This window comes from Monodon monoceros, unplaced genomic scaffold, assembly GCF_005190385.1.
Source record: "Monodon monoceros isolate NGI ecotype Baffin Bay Population unplaced genomic scaffold, NGI_Narwhal_1 Super_Scaffold_21, whole genome shotgun sequence".
NCBI classification, from domain to species: domain Eukaryota; kingdom Metazoa; phylum Chordata; class Mammalia; order Artiodactyla; family Monodontidae; genus Monodon; species Monodon monoceros.
In genome coordinates, this window is record NW_021703778.1 from 163,701,652 (window position 1) to 163,719,307 (window position 17,656).

General features: G+C 52.2%; 1 protein-coding gene across 1 annotated transcript in view; it reads right to left on the reverse strand.

Moving 5' to 3' along the window:
• PRIMA1 (proline rich membrane anchor 1) overlaps positions 1-17,656 on the reverse strand; it is a 59,770-nt gene that overhangs the window by 38,053 nt on the left and 4,061 nt on the right. The window contains exon 3 of the mRNA XM_029238857.1: positions 13,770-13,905. Coding sequence (XP_029094690.1) covers positions 13,770-13,905 — 136 coding nt within the window. The remainder of the gene's footprint in view (positions 1-13,769; positions 13,906-17,656) is intronic.

Consider the following 17,656-nt stretch of genomic DNA (forward strand, 5'->3'; position numbering starts at 1 on the left):
ATTACACTAAGTGAAATAAGTCAGATAGAGAAAGACAAATACTATATGATATCACTTATATGTGGAATCTAAAAAATATGACAAACTAGTGAATGTAACAAAAGAGAAGCAGACTCACAGATATAGAGAACAAACTAGTGGTTACCAGTGGGGGGAAGGGGCAATACAGGAGTAGGGGATTAAGAGGAAAAACTATTATGTATAAAATAAGCTACAGGGACTTCCCTGGTGGCACAGTGGTTAAGAATCTGCCTGTCAATGCAGGGGACACGGGTTCGAGCCCTGTTCTGGGAAGATCCCACATGCCATGGAACAACTAAGCCCATGCACCACAACTACTGAGCCTGTGCTCTAGAGCCCGCAAGCCACAACTACTGAAGCCCATGCACCTAGAGCCCGTGCTCTGCAACAAGAGAAACCACTGCAATGAGAAGCCTGCGCACTGCAAGGAAGAGTAGCCCCCACTCGCTGCAACCAGAGAAAGCCCGGACACAGCAACAAAGACCCAACACAGCCATAAATTTAAAAAAAAACAAAAAACAAAAAACCTACAAAGATATACTGTGCAACACAGGGAATACAGCCAATATTTTAAAATAACTACAAATGGAGTATAACCTTTAAAAATTGTGAATCACTACATTGTACACCTGTAACATATAATATTGTACATCAACTAGACTTCAGTAAAAAAAAAAAAAAAGAGTGGCTTCTTGCTTCTGAGTATACTTAAACTCTTAACTGTTATTTTCATTTGTCAGCATTGATTCACTTCAGAGAAACTATCACCATGTTTCTTACAGAGTTCAACTCTTTTCCTGTACCCACAGAAATGACCTCCATGATGGTTCCTCCACAATAGGCCTCTGCTCTGGGCTAGACCTGGGTGCCAGGATTGAGACCCAAGAGGTGGCTTTGGGAATGCCAGTCCCAGGGCCCTGGAGATACAGGTGGGGCAGATCTGGGCTGCGTAGCCAATCACAGTGCCATGAAAGTGATGAAGGACTCAGGCTTCACACCCGGAAGCACTGGGTGGTAGGCGTTCATCCCCCACCTGGCAGATGCATAAATCATTTCCCTCTTTTAATTACACCAGTACCAGCCCACTTACAAAGCCCTTCATCAGAGCCTTGTTCGAATCCGAGTGCTCATTGAGGGGCTCGCTGGGACCTGAAATCAGATGGTTCTGTCCTGGTTCCAGGACAGCCCTGGTCCCAGCATCTCTGGGGCAGACGCCACTGGAGCTGCTCGCCTTGTAGCAAATGCAGTGTCCGGCCACCCCTCGCTGCTTTCTTTCCATAGCACTTACATTTCTAGCACACTCTACAGCCTAAAGGTTCATCAAGTTTATTGTTCTCTGCTCTCTCTCCCCTGCCAGAGTAGCAGCTCTGCATTTACTTTGTTCCACGGTGTAGCCCAAGCTCTTGGAATGTAGAAATGCTCAAAAAATGTTTGAATGAATATAGGTCTCCCAGTCTTGCCATTGCCTCCCCCAGCCTCAGCTCCTAGCATCCCGGGGACTCTGCTTCTGAACCCTGATCAGCACACCCACCTGTGACAACGCAGACCAGATCTTCCACTGGGGGCCCCTGGTTGCTCCCAGCCACGTCCACACTAGCTCCCCTACCTTGCTCATGCCCTTTCCCACTCAGCTCATCTTCCTGAGGCCAATCGTACTTCTCCCCACCTTGCAGGTATGCAGAGTGGGCTCGCCTCCTCCCTGAAGCCTCCCTGGATTGGACTAACTTTATCACCACCTGACTTCCAGTGGTCCCTAAGTGGCAGCCACGCATTTGTTTCAGTTCTTAAGCTTCTTCCTCCTTCATTCTTCCCCACTCTAGAGGAGAAGGTAAGTGGATACAGGAGGGTGGATACCAGCGCCTGGTTACGAATCCCGTGAGCCCTCCCAGCGCTCGACTCCTTGCCTATTCCCCTCTCCTGGGTTTCCTCCTTCCCCTCTGGCTGCCCTTTCTCGTGCTCCTCTTTCCCCGAACCCCAGGCTCTGTCCTCCCCCTGCTCTCCCCAGGTGATTGATCTCCAGTGGCTTTGGCCCCAAGGCCGTTGCTGCTCCCACCCCATCCTTAGGGCCAGCTCAGCCTTCTGCCCTCAACTCCAGACCCACCAGCCAACCATCTCCCCCGCTGTCCTGTGCCACCTCCAATGCCTCGTGACAAAGCCTGGAACTCCTGAGGCCATCCCTCTCCCTCGTGTCCTGTCTCCAGGACAGAGTCTTCCTTTTCCCTTACCCTGGACAGCGGCTGGTCACTGAGTCCTGAAATTTCTCGTGCCCCATAGCTGCTGTCTGTCCCAGGCCACCATCTCCTCCCCGCCCTCTGCTTTCAACTTCCTTCTACTTTGAACCCAGCCAGGGCTGAGTAAAGGCAGCTTAGGTGGCAGCTCTCCAGTTGGACCCGGTCGGACCCTCCAGAGCTCGCACCGCCCGGGGAGTGAGTCTGAGACTCCCGCACACTGTCAGGCTTTGCCACGCCTCCACTCCTCTCTCACCATGCCTCCCATCACCGTGGCTTCCCATCCTTTGCCCCTGCTGTTCTCTGTGCTGTGAGCACGCCCAGCCCTCACCTGGAGAATCATCCCCCCTCAGCTCAGCCAGTGCCTCCTGCACGACACCTGCTCTAGGACAGACCCTCTCCTCTCAGGGGCCCGATGGCCTGCGGACACTTGGTGCTCCGTTTAGCCTACAATTCCTGTGTGTTCTGCCTTTCCTGGCTGTCCACAGGCATCCCAAACTCCACATGAGAGAAAGCAGAGCCCGGAGCGTCCCCCACTGAAGCTTCCCTGGGTTCACCCTGTCTTGCCCACTGTGCCCTCCTCAGCCTGTGGCCTCAGCAGAGAGCTCTCCATGCATCTGTTGAATGAGTAAACGTCTGTGAGTGATTTGCTGCTCTTTAAATATGTAAATTAGGTATCCTCATGAAAGGAGAACACTCGCTTGAACGCTGACGTGCTTTCTTGGGTGCTAAAGAGAGGTGTGGGCTCCTAGCTAAGAGATGTAGATCCATCTGGGTCTGACCGGGGGCAAGGTCACCTGTGGCAATGACAGTGGAAAAAGGTGACAGCTTGTACCAGGTGCTGCTGGTGCCCTTCCTGGGCTCGCTGGCTGGGCTTCCAACCGCCAGGGCTGCAGCTCTGCCTGGGTAAGTCGACACCCCACCCTCCATCGAGCCCTAAATAAGACATGGTCCCAAATGCTCCTTGGCAAATGGCAGAAGCTTAAAAAAATGTCAGTCCCCTCTCTACCCCCTTGCCCTGGACAGTTTCTCTTCTGTCTTCCTCATTTAGTCACACTTGCATTCATATATTCAAACACTCAGTGTGCGCTTTCCATGTCAAGCTCTGCGCTGTCTCTGGGGACAAAGACGAATCAACAGTCCCCGACCTCAGGGACTGGATCAGCAACTAAACAGGCCAGGCTGGCTGCTTTGACCCGGACGTAAGAGGGACATTCTAGATGACTTCCATAATAATACGAAAGAGCTAAGTCTGGCAGGGCAATCACCCCGTGCTGGCACTGTTCTAAGCACCGTCACCTTCAAACTCATGTGACCCTCTCAACAGCCCTATGAGGAAAATGAGGTCCACGTGAGGCCAGAGTCAGAGGGCGTCAGAACCAGCCTTCCATCCCGATGCGACAGGTGGGGCCCTTTAGCCAGGATCATGCCCCCCACCCAGCAGGCTCCCCTTCCATTATGGGGGCCGCACCCTCCCTGCCCTGTTTGGCCCCGATTCTGGGGTCATCACAGCGCCCGTAGCCGTACCAGGAGGTCACGCACGTGCAAGCCTCACCAGTCTTTTGGGCCCTCAGCTCTTCCTCCTTCTGGTACAGACCCCTTCCTGCCTCTGGCCTCTGGTTCCAGCCGAGGGTCTCAACCTTGATTCATGCAAGAAGCACCTCCACTGAGGGCGGGCCCGGGCATCAGTCGTGTCTAAAGCTCCCAGGGGATGCCGATATGCAGCAGGGCTCAGGCATCCAGCCAGGGGCAGGCTAGCCGAGGGCAGGGCTGTGCACAGCTCATCTCTGCAGCCCCAAGACCTGCCAGGGCACAACCTCTTGGCAAACGTTTGTTCAATAAATCAACGAATATAGGTTTGTTAAGAAATTAAAGTCCACATCAATTTGTAATCTTTTATTTGCTGGATATGAGCAAATACATGGAAGACAAACGATTCCATGTACTGAAAGATATTACGGATATCAGACACTCGAGTTCGGGCACAAGAAAATCACGCTACCATACACGTGATGCTCAGTGTCGAGGGGAACTCAGGGCAGAGCCAGCCAGCCCTTTTTAGGGTTGGGAGAGCTGAGACTGGTTTGGATAAGAGATTTGCTCAAGCAAGGATTATACTGACAAGAGCCCATTTACTGGGAGTGGGAACGTAGCGGGTGCTGGGCTAGGCCCACATATTATTCATGCTCCCACAAGTACCTTCTGAGGACGGCATCCTGAACCCCCTTCGGCAGATGAGGAAACGGAAGCTCAGAGAGGTTGAGTGGCCAGCACACAGCTGGTAAGAGACAGAGCCGGGCCCAGCCACGAGATCCTACTACTCACAGACCAGACGAGTGGCTCAAAGATAACAGCACAGAAACCCCACCTCCCGCGAATGATGAACATCCAATACCCTGAGGTCCAGATCAACGGCGGCAGTGAAGACCAGCTTGGCACCAACATGGCCCGTGAAACAAGAAATGACCCAAGTGACACAGCCTGTGTTGGGTATCCAAAGTCCCGTGTCACACGCTCACCTCCTCCCGGCACCACCCGGGTCTGCATCATCATCCCGCTGCCGAGATCACAAACATCCGAGGGGACCGAGGAGGGGGAGCTTGTGAGTGACGTCCTGAGGCTTCCCCCGCTTCTTCATTCCACAGGACCTAAGAGCATCCTTGCTGCCCTCGTTCCCTACAACCGCAGCCATCACCTCACCTCCAAAACCATCTTAAACCAGACCAGGCCTTGACGCTGCTGCCGCTCCCCTCCCCCCGTCCAGGCCACCTCACAGGCTCCCCCATCACCACCTGGACCGAAGGGACACCCTCCTTGCTGGGAGCCGGGCTCTGTAAAGTATAAATGAGGCCACACCACAGCCCTGCTCAAAACCCTCTCGAAGTTTCTGCTTACACTTAAGATAAAACCCCAACCCCTTCCCTGGCCTCCCGGGCCCTCGCCCTGGGGCTCGCCTCAGCCAGCAGCCACAATGGCCCCTCACACACCCCGAGCGCACGAGGAACTCGCACTGCTGTTCCCTCTGCTGAGAACGCTCTTCCCCCACGTCTTCCTTGCCCACACCTTCCCTTCAATAGGGTCTCAGCTGAAATGTCATCTCCTGTCCCCAGACCACACAATCTAAGTGACCGCCCAGTCACCCCCATCAGATCTTGTGATTTTAATTACCTTTGTAGGATACACTATCTTCTATTTTTCTGGCGATATTTTTGGTTTATTTTCTGTCCCCCACACAGGGACCCTTCCATCCTGTTCACCACTGCACTCCCAGAACCTTGTACGGTGCCTGGCATACAGTAGAGCATAAGAATCTTTGCAAAAGAAACAAATTAGTAGCTACTGAGGACCTGTGATGTGCCAGGCATATGCTAACAAGCTGGGGCTATAAGTGGACACGGCGGACACACGTAATTCTTTGTATCTAGCAAAAAGCCCAGGCATTAGTCATTAAATGATTAATTAGATATTTAAAGAGTAGGATGATTGCTATAAAGGAAAAGAAAAAGTTCAGAGAGTGTGTGTATGTACGTGTGTGGTTTTAAAACGTACACAAGTTCCCTGACACTCCTCTACCATGAGGCGGAATCGAATTCCCTGAACCTAGAAGCTGAGCAGCCTCGCTTACTTGATTCCAAGGAACAGAATGCAGTGGAAATGATGCCGCATGATTTCCTCAGTTACATCATCAAAGGCATACAGCTTCTACCTGCTTCTCAAGCTTGGAACCCTGCCACCATGCTGTGAGGAAGCCCAGGCCACGTGGAGAAACAAGACTAGCTGGGGACCCGTCCAGGCACCATCATCAGCCATCAGGCACGAGCAAGGGAGCCTTCGACGTGGCTCCAGCTCCAGCCAACTGGTTACAATTGCATGTAGACCCCGAGCAAGACCCTCCTGGTGGAGCCCCGTCACCCCCCATAACTGCTGAGAGGAAAGGACAGTACACTTGGGTTGTTTTTTTAACCACTAACTTTTGGCACGACTGACTCCATAGCCATCGAGACCCAGAACAGGGAACGGAGTGACCTCTGTAGAAGTCAGGGAAGGTTTTCCTGGAGGATATTTGAGCTGAGATCTGCCTGAGTTGAGGTTAACTACTTTGAGGGGATGCCTGGCAGACACGAGGACTAGTATATACAAGAGGCTCCGAGACAGGAAGGAGCGAGGCCCATTCAAGGAGAGGAAAGGGGACCCCTGAAGCGGACTCTCAGAGATGGAGGAGGAGAGTTAGGCAGAGGACTCAGCAGGAAGTAATCCGGTGACCTGGAAGTACTTCCCCTCCTTACCAGCTGGGCCGCCGAGAACAAGTAAGTCACCCTCTCTGAGTCCCAGGCTCCTAAGGGAAATCAGGGCTGATACGACCTCCTACAAAGGAGTGCGTGAGGATTAAACGAGAAGAGAAGCACAGACCTTCCACCTCAGTACCGGGGGCTGAGTACCAGTTCCTCCTAGTGTTCTGGCTGAGTAAAAAAAGCATTCTAGAACTTCCACAGTCCCATTTGCTTCTCTCTGTTAAAACGTGGCCCTTGGCACATAGGAAGGGAACCAGGTGACCCCATTCCTAGCTCCACCACTGCTGTGTGACCTTTGCGGAGTCAACCTCTCTTCGGGTTTTTCTAAGAATAAAATGAACGCGAAAAATCAAATCTATCTCAGCGCTTTGAGCTCCTTAAAGACAGGCACTATGGGAATGCAGGCTCACGCCTCTGTTCTGCTACAGCTATTTTTGGCCCCATCAGCCTCAGAAGCAGGTCTCGTGGAGGGGGTGTACATGCTCTTCCTTGAGGGCTGGTACACGGCTCCTTCCTCGGCCGCAGCGTCTGAGTCACACGCGGGGACGAGTGGGCCATGGCTGACATTTACAAAGTCGGCCCAGTCCTGAGCCCTGGCAGCTGCCGTGGGCTTTTCGGTCGGGCCCTCGAACACGTCTATTCCTTTGCTTTGCCAGGGTTCACCCCTGCCCATGCCTTCCAGAAATACTTTCACCCAGGGACTCTGGGGCTGACCCTGGGGATCACAAGCCTGGTGACAGCTGCCCCTAGTGGGGCAGGAATGGTATTCTCAGTAAACCTTTTCTTTCCTGTTGGATACCTAGGGCCATCTACACGTCCTAAAAGCACTCATTTCCTCCCTGAGTTTCTAATCAGATGCTCCTTTCTCAGCAGCGAGGTGCCGGAACCACGTTTAAACAGCTCCCAACCCGAACGTCAGTGACTATTACTATTATTATTACTTCTACTGTTATCATTAGTATTACTTATTAGCTGCCATTCAGTGAGTGTTACTTGGGTTCCAGGCTCTGCGCTGTGTTAACTTCATGGCATGGAATTCTCACAACCGCCCAGCCCATATGCAGCGGGTATTGTCATTAGCCCCACTTTACAGATGTGGAAATTGAGGTCCCAAGCTGTTAAGGACACGTTGCCCAAATCACTTAGCTCATGAACAAGGGTGGACCCCAGAACTAGAGGGCAGGACAGCCAGGCTGAGCCACTGTGCTGTAACACCACTGTTAAGCATGTAGTTTCTGCCAAGTACAGGCTGTATAATTTCCAGTCTTCACTGCAATCCCTCCTGAGGTTAAGTATCATTAGCTCCATTTTACAGATGAGGAAACTGAGGCTGAGAGGGATGAGATGTGCCGAGGGCCGCAGAGCTAGGAGTGGAAGAGCCGCACGTAACTCCAAAGTCTCTTGACTCGATTGCCGTTCTCTAGGACACCGGTTCTCAAAGGGTGTGCCCTGGCCGGCCAGCGCATCAGTGTCACCTGAGAATATATTAGAAATGCAAATCCTCCGGCCCACCCCAGACCTACTGAATCAGGAACTCTGGGGATGGGATTCAGCAACCTGTGTTTGGACAAGCCCTCCAGGGGATTCAGACCACACCTGCATTTGAGAATCACCCAGTCTAGTGCCTCCCACTGTTTGCAAAAGTTTACAAAGTGCAGCTGCCCTAGGCAGTCGCCACCTAAAGTGAAGGGCGTGGGCAGAACTTGGGAAACAAAGGGCAGAAACTGGAGATGCTGGTCAAGAATCTTCCACATCACAAGAACCCTTTCCAAGTTCCTTCTCGGTGGCAAGCAGGACTCAGGGCAAAGCTGTCTCAACAGACGTCCCAGGGCGGCTGGGAGGGGCAGCCGAGCTGGGGACCCACAGACAAATGTGGGGCTGAGCTGCCCCCATGATCAACATGTTCTAGAATGGAGCTGGAGGCGGGGGGTGAGGGGACAGTGCTCTTGAAAGTTTCACAGTAAAACAAAATAAAACATAAGAAATAAATTGAAAGACCATGTTGCCACTGCCAGAAGGGTGGCCCAGCAGTAGGTGACCCACCATCCCAGTTTGCCCAGGACTACAGGGTTTCCCGGGAGGCAGGGCTTTCAGGGCTAAAACCAGGAGAGTCCCAGCCAACCCGGGACACGTTGGTAGCCCGGAGCAGCAGCGCAGCAGCAGGTGCTGTTTGGATGAAGAGGGAGGCCTGCCTGGCCACAGGGAGGATGCCCAACAATTCTGGCAAATGTTTCTGGCTCTTCCTTTTACAGGCGACTTTATAGGTCTGTGTGAGTAGGTACAGAGGTTTCCCTGTGTCCTCTTTCTCCCTCTACCCCCGACACATGTACCGAAATCCACACTCCTGCAGAAGGACATTCCTGCAGCAGGGCGCCTCCTGCCTGATCCTCGGGCTCCGAACTCCGGGCCTTTGCTTCAGCCTCTCCATGGACTGTCCGGCCACCCTGTGCTCCTGCCTATCCGAGGTCTGCTTGGAAATTCTCCCATGTTGTCCTGATCCTCCCTTCCTGCCCTTTTTGGAATTAAATATCTTTCCCCCAAAGCACCTCTTTTTTCCCTAAGTCTAACACTCAGAGGCTGCTCCTTGTCAGAATGGTTTTCACACAATGGTTAGCAGCAATGGATACCGGTCCAGTTTTCAAAAGTGCTTGCCACTTACATGAATCCTCCAGTCAACCCCATTGGTGGGTGAAAACCTCACACCTAAAACTCAGGCTTAAGTTTACCAGCCCTATTTCAACCCTTCTACACCATTGGTGGGAATGTAAATTGGTACAGCCACTATGGAGAAGTATGGAGATTCCTTAAAAAACTAAAAACAGACCTACCATATGATCCAGCAATCCCACTCCTGGGCATATAGCTGAAGAAAACCATAATTTGAAAAGACACATGCACCCCAATGTTCACTGCAGCTCTATTCACAATAGCCAGGACGTGGAAGCAACCTAAATGCCCATCAACGGATGAATGCATAAAGAAGATGTGGTACACATACACAATGGAATATCACTCGGCCATAAAAAAGAATGAAATAATGCCACGTGCAGCAACATGGATGGACCTGGAGATTATCATACTAAGTGAAGTGAGTCAGACAGAGAAAGACAAGTATCACACGGTATCACTTATATGTGGAATCTAAAAGAATGATGTAAATGAACTTATTTACAAACTGGAAATAGGCTCACAGACATAGAAAACAAACTTCTGGTTACCAAAGGGGAAAGGCTGGGGGGAAGGATAAATTGGGAGGTTGGGATTAACATATACACACGACTATATATAAAATAGATAACCAACAAGGACCTACTGTATAGCACAGGGAACTCTACTCAATATTCTATAATAACGTATATGGGAAAAGAATCTGAAAAAGAATAGATATATTCTTTTTATATATGAATTCTTATTTCATAGTTATATATGTATAACTAATTCACTTTGCTGTACACCTGAAACTAACACAACATTGTAAATCAACTATAGGCCAGTTTAAAATAAAAAAGTTTAAAAAAAGTTTACCAGCCCTCTTATAATCATGCAGAGGAAGTGGCAGGGCTAGCACACCAACCCAGGCTCAGGGTCTCGACCTCTCATGCCGTGTTCTCAGTCTTTTCATTACTCGGGCCCCGCCACTGAGAACAACTCTCTGTGGGCCTCCAGTGCACCCAACACAGGGCTGGACGCAGAGCAGACACTCGGCAAACGCTCACCAGGTAAATCAGAAGCCCTTGTGAGCGGCAGGGATGCAGGCACATCTGATGACCAGAGGAGCAAAGGCTGGCACGTGCCTGGAGCCAGTGTATCCAGAAAGATGGCAGGAAAGGACACTCCTAGACACACCCTCTTCAGATTATGGACCACCGTACCGTGAGCTCCCTGTGGGCAGGAGATGCTCCTCTCTTGATCATGGCTGACTTCCAAGCCCCTGCCAGCACCTGGGGAGCTCCGTGCACACCTGCTGAAGCCCCGTGCCCTCTGGGAGAGGCTAATTCCTCAGGGATTAAAGAATATGCAGAAGTTGTGGATGTGGCCATAGCTCTGTCTGACATTACCGGGCAGTACTCGTGTGTGGGGTTCTGGGCTGAGCTCAGTGAGGACCAAGACAGTGTACAAAATACATTCTCTGCCACTGGTCTAACCTGCCAGGAACCCCATGGCCGTGGGGCGCATCCACTGTCCTCCTGCCCGGTGTCCACGTCTTCATCCTTGGGTTACAACCCCTCTACCTGGATTTTCCTTTCAGAAGCCACCACCCTCTTAACCTCTATCCATAAGCCTCAACTGTCAACCGTGGTCACATGGCCCAGGCCTGACCACTCAGCACATTCCATCTCGTAGGCCATCATGATTGGTTCAAGGATGGGCATGTGACTCAAGCTGGTCTAGGGAAAGTCAGCCCTGGGTCTTTAGTTGAATGATTGAGAAAGAGAAGCTCTCCTTGTAGGGAGATTACTAACTGTAAGGTTGATGGAATCCTGGAGCCACAGAGACTGGGCCTGCCTGAGAGAAAAGGTGACCCGGGAGAAATCACAAGAGAGATGGACACGGAAACCCAGTACCGTCATCATATAAGAACTGCTGCTGGAATATTCCAATACATGAGCCAAAAAAATGAACAGCTCTCTCTAGTTTTTGCATCACTTAAGCCACTTCAAGATGGGTTTCTGCTACTTGTAACTGAAAAAGTCCTACCATAGAATCAAACTACACCTGCTGTCCTCTAACCCGGAAGTGCCCTCAGGCCTCAAGCTCACAGGAGGCCTCTGTCCCCTCACACCTGGCACGGCCGCCCGCCTCCCCTTCTCCACAGCCCCCCACCTGGCTTCAGGCCTTCGTGGCTGGTCTGGGGTCTGAAGTATCTCAGTGGTCCCCTCTTTACCCCAGTCGGGTAGCTCACCCCAATCCACCCTCCACATGGTCAGGAAAGTTGACTCTGAAGCGGACGGTGTGGGATCGTGTCACTTCTTTGCTTAATACCTTCGTGGGCTCATCGCTGCCCAGAGTAGAGTTTCCTAAAGGATGGGGCGCGTGTCCCTGCAGGTAAGTGAGCTGGTATTGGATGACACGTGGACCTGGTGCTCAGACACACAGAAACATAGAACAAGAAACTTAGGCCCCTTTTGATTCTTTCACAAACCTTCTGATTTCTTTCTTGAGAAATATCTCCGCACGGGGCTACTACAGCTCTGCCACCCGTCTACCTACCACCTGCTGCGCTCCCTTTTTAGCAGAAAGAAAGAAGGCCTCGAGCTCAGAGCCTTTCACGACAGGCTAGAACTTTAAAACACCGGTTTGTTTGCATTTGTTTTTATGGTCACCTTCTACTTACGCAAGTGATTCTGGTTTTTCACTGATGGTAGTTATTAAAGTTTTCTTTGGAGATTAATTTGTATCAACACAAAAGTGAGTCTGTTTAAAGAAAAAAAAATAAGGCAAACAACAGGAGGTATTTGGATAGGGGAATGTTTGGCAAACAGCGATTCACAGGTTGAAATGTGATCTACTCGGCCAGGCACACAAGGCCCTTCACAGTCTGAGGGGCTTGGACCTCCCATGAGAAGTCCCATAGAGTCACACCTCCAAGCCTTTGCTCTCGATGGTCCTTCTGCCTGGATGCCCTTTCCCCACCACCCCTTCAATGACCTAGAACAATTCCATTTATTATGAAGACCCAAGTCAATGTTACTGTGGCTGTAGTTTGGCCCAGCCACTCAAGGATTTCCAGTGCACCTGGAGAACAATTTCTGTGCTCTCTCAGGTCACTTTTTGTCGGTTGCTGACAGAAGGCCTTCCTTGAGGCCGAGAGATCCCAGAGACCAGAATGGTGTCTGGCACAGATGCTCGGTTTGCACAAGATGAACTGAACAGACTCTAACTGGCGGACGTGGATCCATTTAGGTACAAACACACCTGGAAGCAGCAGGGGCCTGGAGCTTGAATAGCGGAGGGAGAAGGAATTTCATGGAAGGGAAGGGAGTGAGGGGCCAGGGGCCTGAGGCGGGGCCCTACAGTACAGCCCAGGGATTCCTTCAGGAGAGAGAAGGAGGGTGAGCATCTTGGGATGGCAGGACCCTGCAGAGGCCGGGAGCACAGGGCCTGGTAGGCTGAGGTTCTTGACTTTAACTTGCACTTGAATCATCTCAGAACTTGTTAGGATGCCACTTCCTAAGTCCCACCCCAAAGGCTCTGACTCAGTGGGTTGAAGTGGCCCTGTGCAGCGTCACTTTAAAACGAATGCTTCAGGCGATGCTGAGGGCCACACTTTGAGAAGCACTGAGCCACGGGTGTCAGGGAAGAATGGAGACAGGTGGGGGCCTAGCAGACAAAGTGCAGAAACACATGTGCACTGCAAAAGATTCCACCAGAACACCGCATCCCTGCCTGCACACCGCAAGCTTGGAAACACGGCTTTACCAGAGAATAAGCCTCGTCAAAGTTATTTAAAACATGCCCCAAATAACTCAACGGAGATGTGTTTAATGAGGTGGATCCACACATGAGCTTGGGCATTCTATAGGCCGCAACTTGAGTGATCAAACCAAAATACAGAATCTCTTGTTAGAGACCTTATCAACTGGCAATTGTAAGCAGGGAACTTAACCCCTACGGGTCAGGACTGAAGCCATTTCTGGCTAAAGAAACCCTCCTTTGTTTGCAATCAAATTGTTCAGAGATGAAATCAAGGCAAACAAGTGACCGGGGCGGGGGAGGGGATGCGCGGGTGTGTGTGTGTGTGTGTGTGTGTGTGTGTGTAGCAGAACTTGCTGCAAATAGCTGAACGGCACCCGTGTAACTTTGCTCTCAGAGCCTCCACCTCGGTTCTATACTAATTGCTCCCTTACACATGTATTAAAATCAAAAAATGAAACCATGCTCATGGGAGGGGTATTTCAGACCAGTGCCCATGGTTGCCCCCCTTCAAGGTCTGGCCTTCGGAACAATCCAGGCAGAGCCACTCATCAAATGGAGATTGACTTTTATCTGATTAACCAATGGAGAAACATCCTTCTCCATCTCACAGGAACATTCTGTGGGAAAGGCGTTCTACAGACTGCAGGGAAAAGTTGGGTCTTGGCTTCCCTCCTGCTTGGCCAGTGGAAAATTACAAAGGAAGCAAGGCTGCCCTCTGCTTCCTGGCTTCCCGGGAACCTGCTTCCCAGGTCCTTCCTGGGCCCCGGAAAACGCGAAGAGAAACCGGAACCAGAGCTGAGCCTTTACTTACCTGGGGCGGAGAGGAGTCGGGGAGGCGGCGGGGGCGGCGGGGGGGGGGGCAGCAGGGGTGGGGGCCGGCACTGGCAGATGTGTTGGCAGCTGTCCGTCACCTTGGAGCAGGACTTCCGGGGCTCCCCGTGTGTCACCTGCAGGAATGGGCACGGGCGCCCGAGAGAAGCCAATGCGGCATCTGGGAGCCCAAACGGGACCACCCCGACGCACGCACCCCTCCCCAGACCTAGGCAGGAGGAAGAGCCAGAAACTGGGCTGGCTCGCAGGGAACAGTGTTACGCGGGGCTGGCCTGGCAGGGATGGAGACCTAGGTTGTATTTCCAGCTCTGTGGGACCAGGGCAGTTGGCTTGGGCATTCATGAGAGGCTTCTAGAATCTCCCCATCGTGCAAATGAGGAAACTGAGGCCCAGGCAGGAGAAGTGGCCGCCTGAGGTTCTCACACCCAGATGGTGACAGGACACTGATTTTACCTTCTGCGTAACCTGACCTAACCGCTTCTCCCATCTGCCCAGCTACGGTGCAGGACCAAGCCCTCGCCTCCTCTCTGGCCACAGTTCCTGATGGCCTCTCTGTGTCCACTCTGGGCCAAGGTCCCCCCACCTTGGGGGAGGGCCCTTACCCGGCCAGGCCTCTGCTCTGGTGGCGCACGTGACGAAGGGGAGCAGAGCAACCTCCCCAGTGTGATGCACGAGCCACCCGAGTGGCCTTGTGGGAAACACACCTGACCACACTGCCTGCACCCCCCCGCCCCGCCATGCCCGGATGCTCACCCACAGCTCAGGGGAATCACGGGGCCACAGGGCCCTGCAAGGGAGGGCCCCCCTCCCCTCCTGCTCTGGCCTTCTGCTCTGCTCTCAAAGCCCTCCTTCCGGTGCCTGGCGCCTGGTCATGCTCCCTCCCTTTGAGCACGCTGCTCCAGTGGCCTGGAATCTTCTCTGACACTTTTCCCTCTGCTTTACCCATTACTCAGCTTGGTACCACCTCCTCAGGGAAGCATCTCTGACCGCGCCCCCCACCCCCACTAGGTCAGATCTCCATTTTACAGGTTCTCCTGGCACCGGATTTCACTCTGTGAGGCAGAAATCCACATGGGGGCGTTTACCTAGCTCAGCTGCCTATCTACCACTGGACTCTAAGGTCTATGGGGTCAGGGGTCAGGCCTTTTGTTTTTTCTCTGGCCATCATAACACCTAAGGAAATGCCTGGAATTCACCAGAATCCACACCTCTTGATTCCTGGGCTGGTGTTCTTTCAACACCAGTCCCACTTTCCCCATCTGTAAACTAAAAAGGGGAGCAAAAGTGGGTTGTGTTCACCCAGCGGTTCCCAGCCCTTCTTGCACATCAGAATCTCCAGGCAGCCTTAAAAAATACTCATGCTCGAGCTTTTCCCATGCCAGTTAAAGTCAGAATTTCTACAGGTGGAGCTGCGCATGCGTATTTGTTGAAGCATCCCAGGTTAAACTATGTAGCCAGTGAGAGAATGGCTGGTTTAGACCAACTGCCAACATCCCTCTCTATGGCAGAGTGCCATAAACCTTTGAACCTAGCATTTTCTGCCTGTCCAGAGAACAGCTGATTTAAAGACATGAAGGAAGAGTTGGTGGTCACCCCCTACTTCAGTGATGCCCACAGTTCATCTCTCTGGCTGTCATCTCCGGTGAGTAGAAACCCAGAACGCCAATTTCCCTGCAACCAGCCACGGAAGGCCTGCCTTTGGGGGCCAGTGCAGACCCTTTGCTGCACGTGTTCCAGGCCCGCAGAGAGAGCCAGCAGGGCTCGGCTGCTCGCTTGCCACTTGGCAGATGTGAACAGGATGGGTAATGGCTACCGGAATGGCAGCAGGCGGTGGATTGATTTACAGCCCTGACTTGATATTGACGAGGCCACGAAGCTCCTGCTCACCACCTTTTAGTGTTTTTAAAGGACCACTGACTGCATTTCAAACTCTGGAAGGCAATCTTACCTCCCGCCGGGAAGAGCATATCCTCAGACCGTGAGCCTTTTCTGTTATTTTACGGAGGTGATTAACTCCTTAGACGTCATGGCAAATCCACTGGCTTCTCCCCCAGCGTAGTTGTCAGCCCTCCCATCACCATCTGGATTCTGACCTTCTAAGACCATGGCGGTTGCTCAAAATCTCCCTTCTCCCAACGGCTGGCCTCTGAGATTGCTTCTCCGCTGAACTCTACCAAGTGTGCAAACTTCAAGCAATGCCATTGCCAAAGCAATTACTTTCCCACTCTCCGAGGTGCAATTTATGCAAGAACGTTCAAGGGGAGCACGTTTCTTTAACCTGGCCCAACACAATGGCCTATTTTCGTGCGAGGCTGTAAGGGCACATCTGTGTAAGAGTGCATTACAATGTGATGAAAGTACAGGCAGGGAAACCAGGGCCAAGTTTCAAGGCTGAAGTGGGGGAAGTGCAGGCACACACGGCGTGTTAAACATCTGTGGTCTCTCGTGTAACGGTCCCGCTGAAGTGCGAGCGGGCACAACTGCTTACCCAAAGGTCATCACAAAATTAGCGAGCCTGAGCGGGCTGTTCTTCTCCCCGAGGCGGGGACCCCTGGGGCTCCTCACTGGTTTGGTCCAGTGCAAGCCTGTGGCCGCTGAGCCTCCCTAGACTGACAGCTGGTTACACAGGTCCTTTATCCACTTGCCAACTTCTATGCATCCTTCAAACCCAGCTCTTACATGGCTTTCCCAGGCAATCTGTCCTGAACCCCACGTCCCCCCAGATGAGACCCAGCTGCCCAGTGCTGCCTCTTCACCTCATAAACCCTCCCCTTTGGGGCCCTTTTCCCACTGTTAATGTCCTCCCACACTAAGTGGTGAGCATCTTGGAGCAGAAAGGCAGGTGGGTCTGTGCTTTATCCTAAGTGTGACTTCCTGAGCCCTACTGTGTGTCAGTCGTGGGAAACAGGCTCTCCTTTCGCCATGAGGATAATCAAGAGAGGTAGCTCTTATCATCCACACTTACTGGCTGGGACGACAGGCTTGGCAAAAGCTAAGTGATTTACCAAAGTTGCACAGGGCCCGGCGTTCCATTGGTGCTCAGTAAAAGTGTGTGCCGGGGATTGTCTGCCCAGCAGTGGAGAAACATGGGATCTACCCCATCCCCCAGCTCCAGGTCCACGTTGGGATTCTGCGGGTCGGCAGTGTTGTGTTTTGACCAGCAGAGAGGAAACCTCAGTACCACGAGCTTGTCTCGATGCCTGGCTTGGTTGGTTTACATCCTGGGGAGTCTTACAAGGAGAAGAAACTTGCCCCTGAAGTCACTTGCTCTTAGCTAGACTTAACCAAGAAGGAGCAGAGGCCCAGAGAGGTCAACGACCCGCCTAAAGCCGGTATCGTGACTTCCTGTGACCACTTTTTATTCCGGTTTTGCCATCTCCTGCTGTCCTGTCCCTGCTCTGCAGTGTCCTCCTGGGGCCAGAATCCTGAGGCACAGAGAGGTCCTGCAGTCACCTGGATTTGGTCCCTGGCACCGTGGTCTGGGGGACACGGTGCTGTGGCAGCCAGTTCTCACTTCTGGCCAAGCAGTGTAGCTCTCTGGCCCAGTCCTTGAATCCATCCACCTCTCCTCACTGCCAGTGCTACAGCCCTAAACCAGGACACCATCACATCCCCACTGGGTAGCCCTGCCTCTCTCCTAGCGTTGCCAGATAAAATACAGGACACCCTGTAAAGTTTTAGAGAAACAACAACATTGTTTAAGTATAAATATGTCCCAAATATTGTATGGGATATACTTAATGCTCAAGAACGATCCATTGTTCATCTGAAAATTGAACTGGACCGCCTGTATTTTTATTTGCTAAATCTGGCAACCCTACTCTCACCAGCCCCTGTGCCCCTTGCCTCGCCCCCTCCCTGAATCCA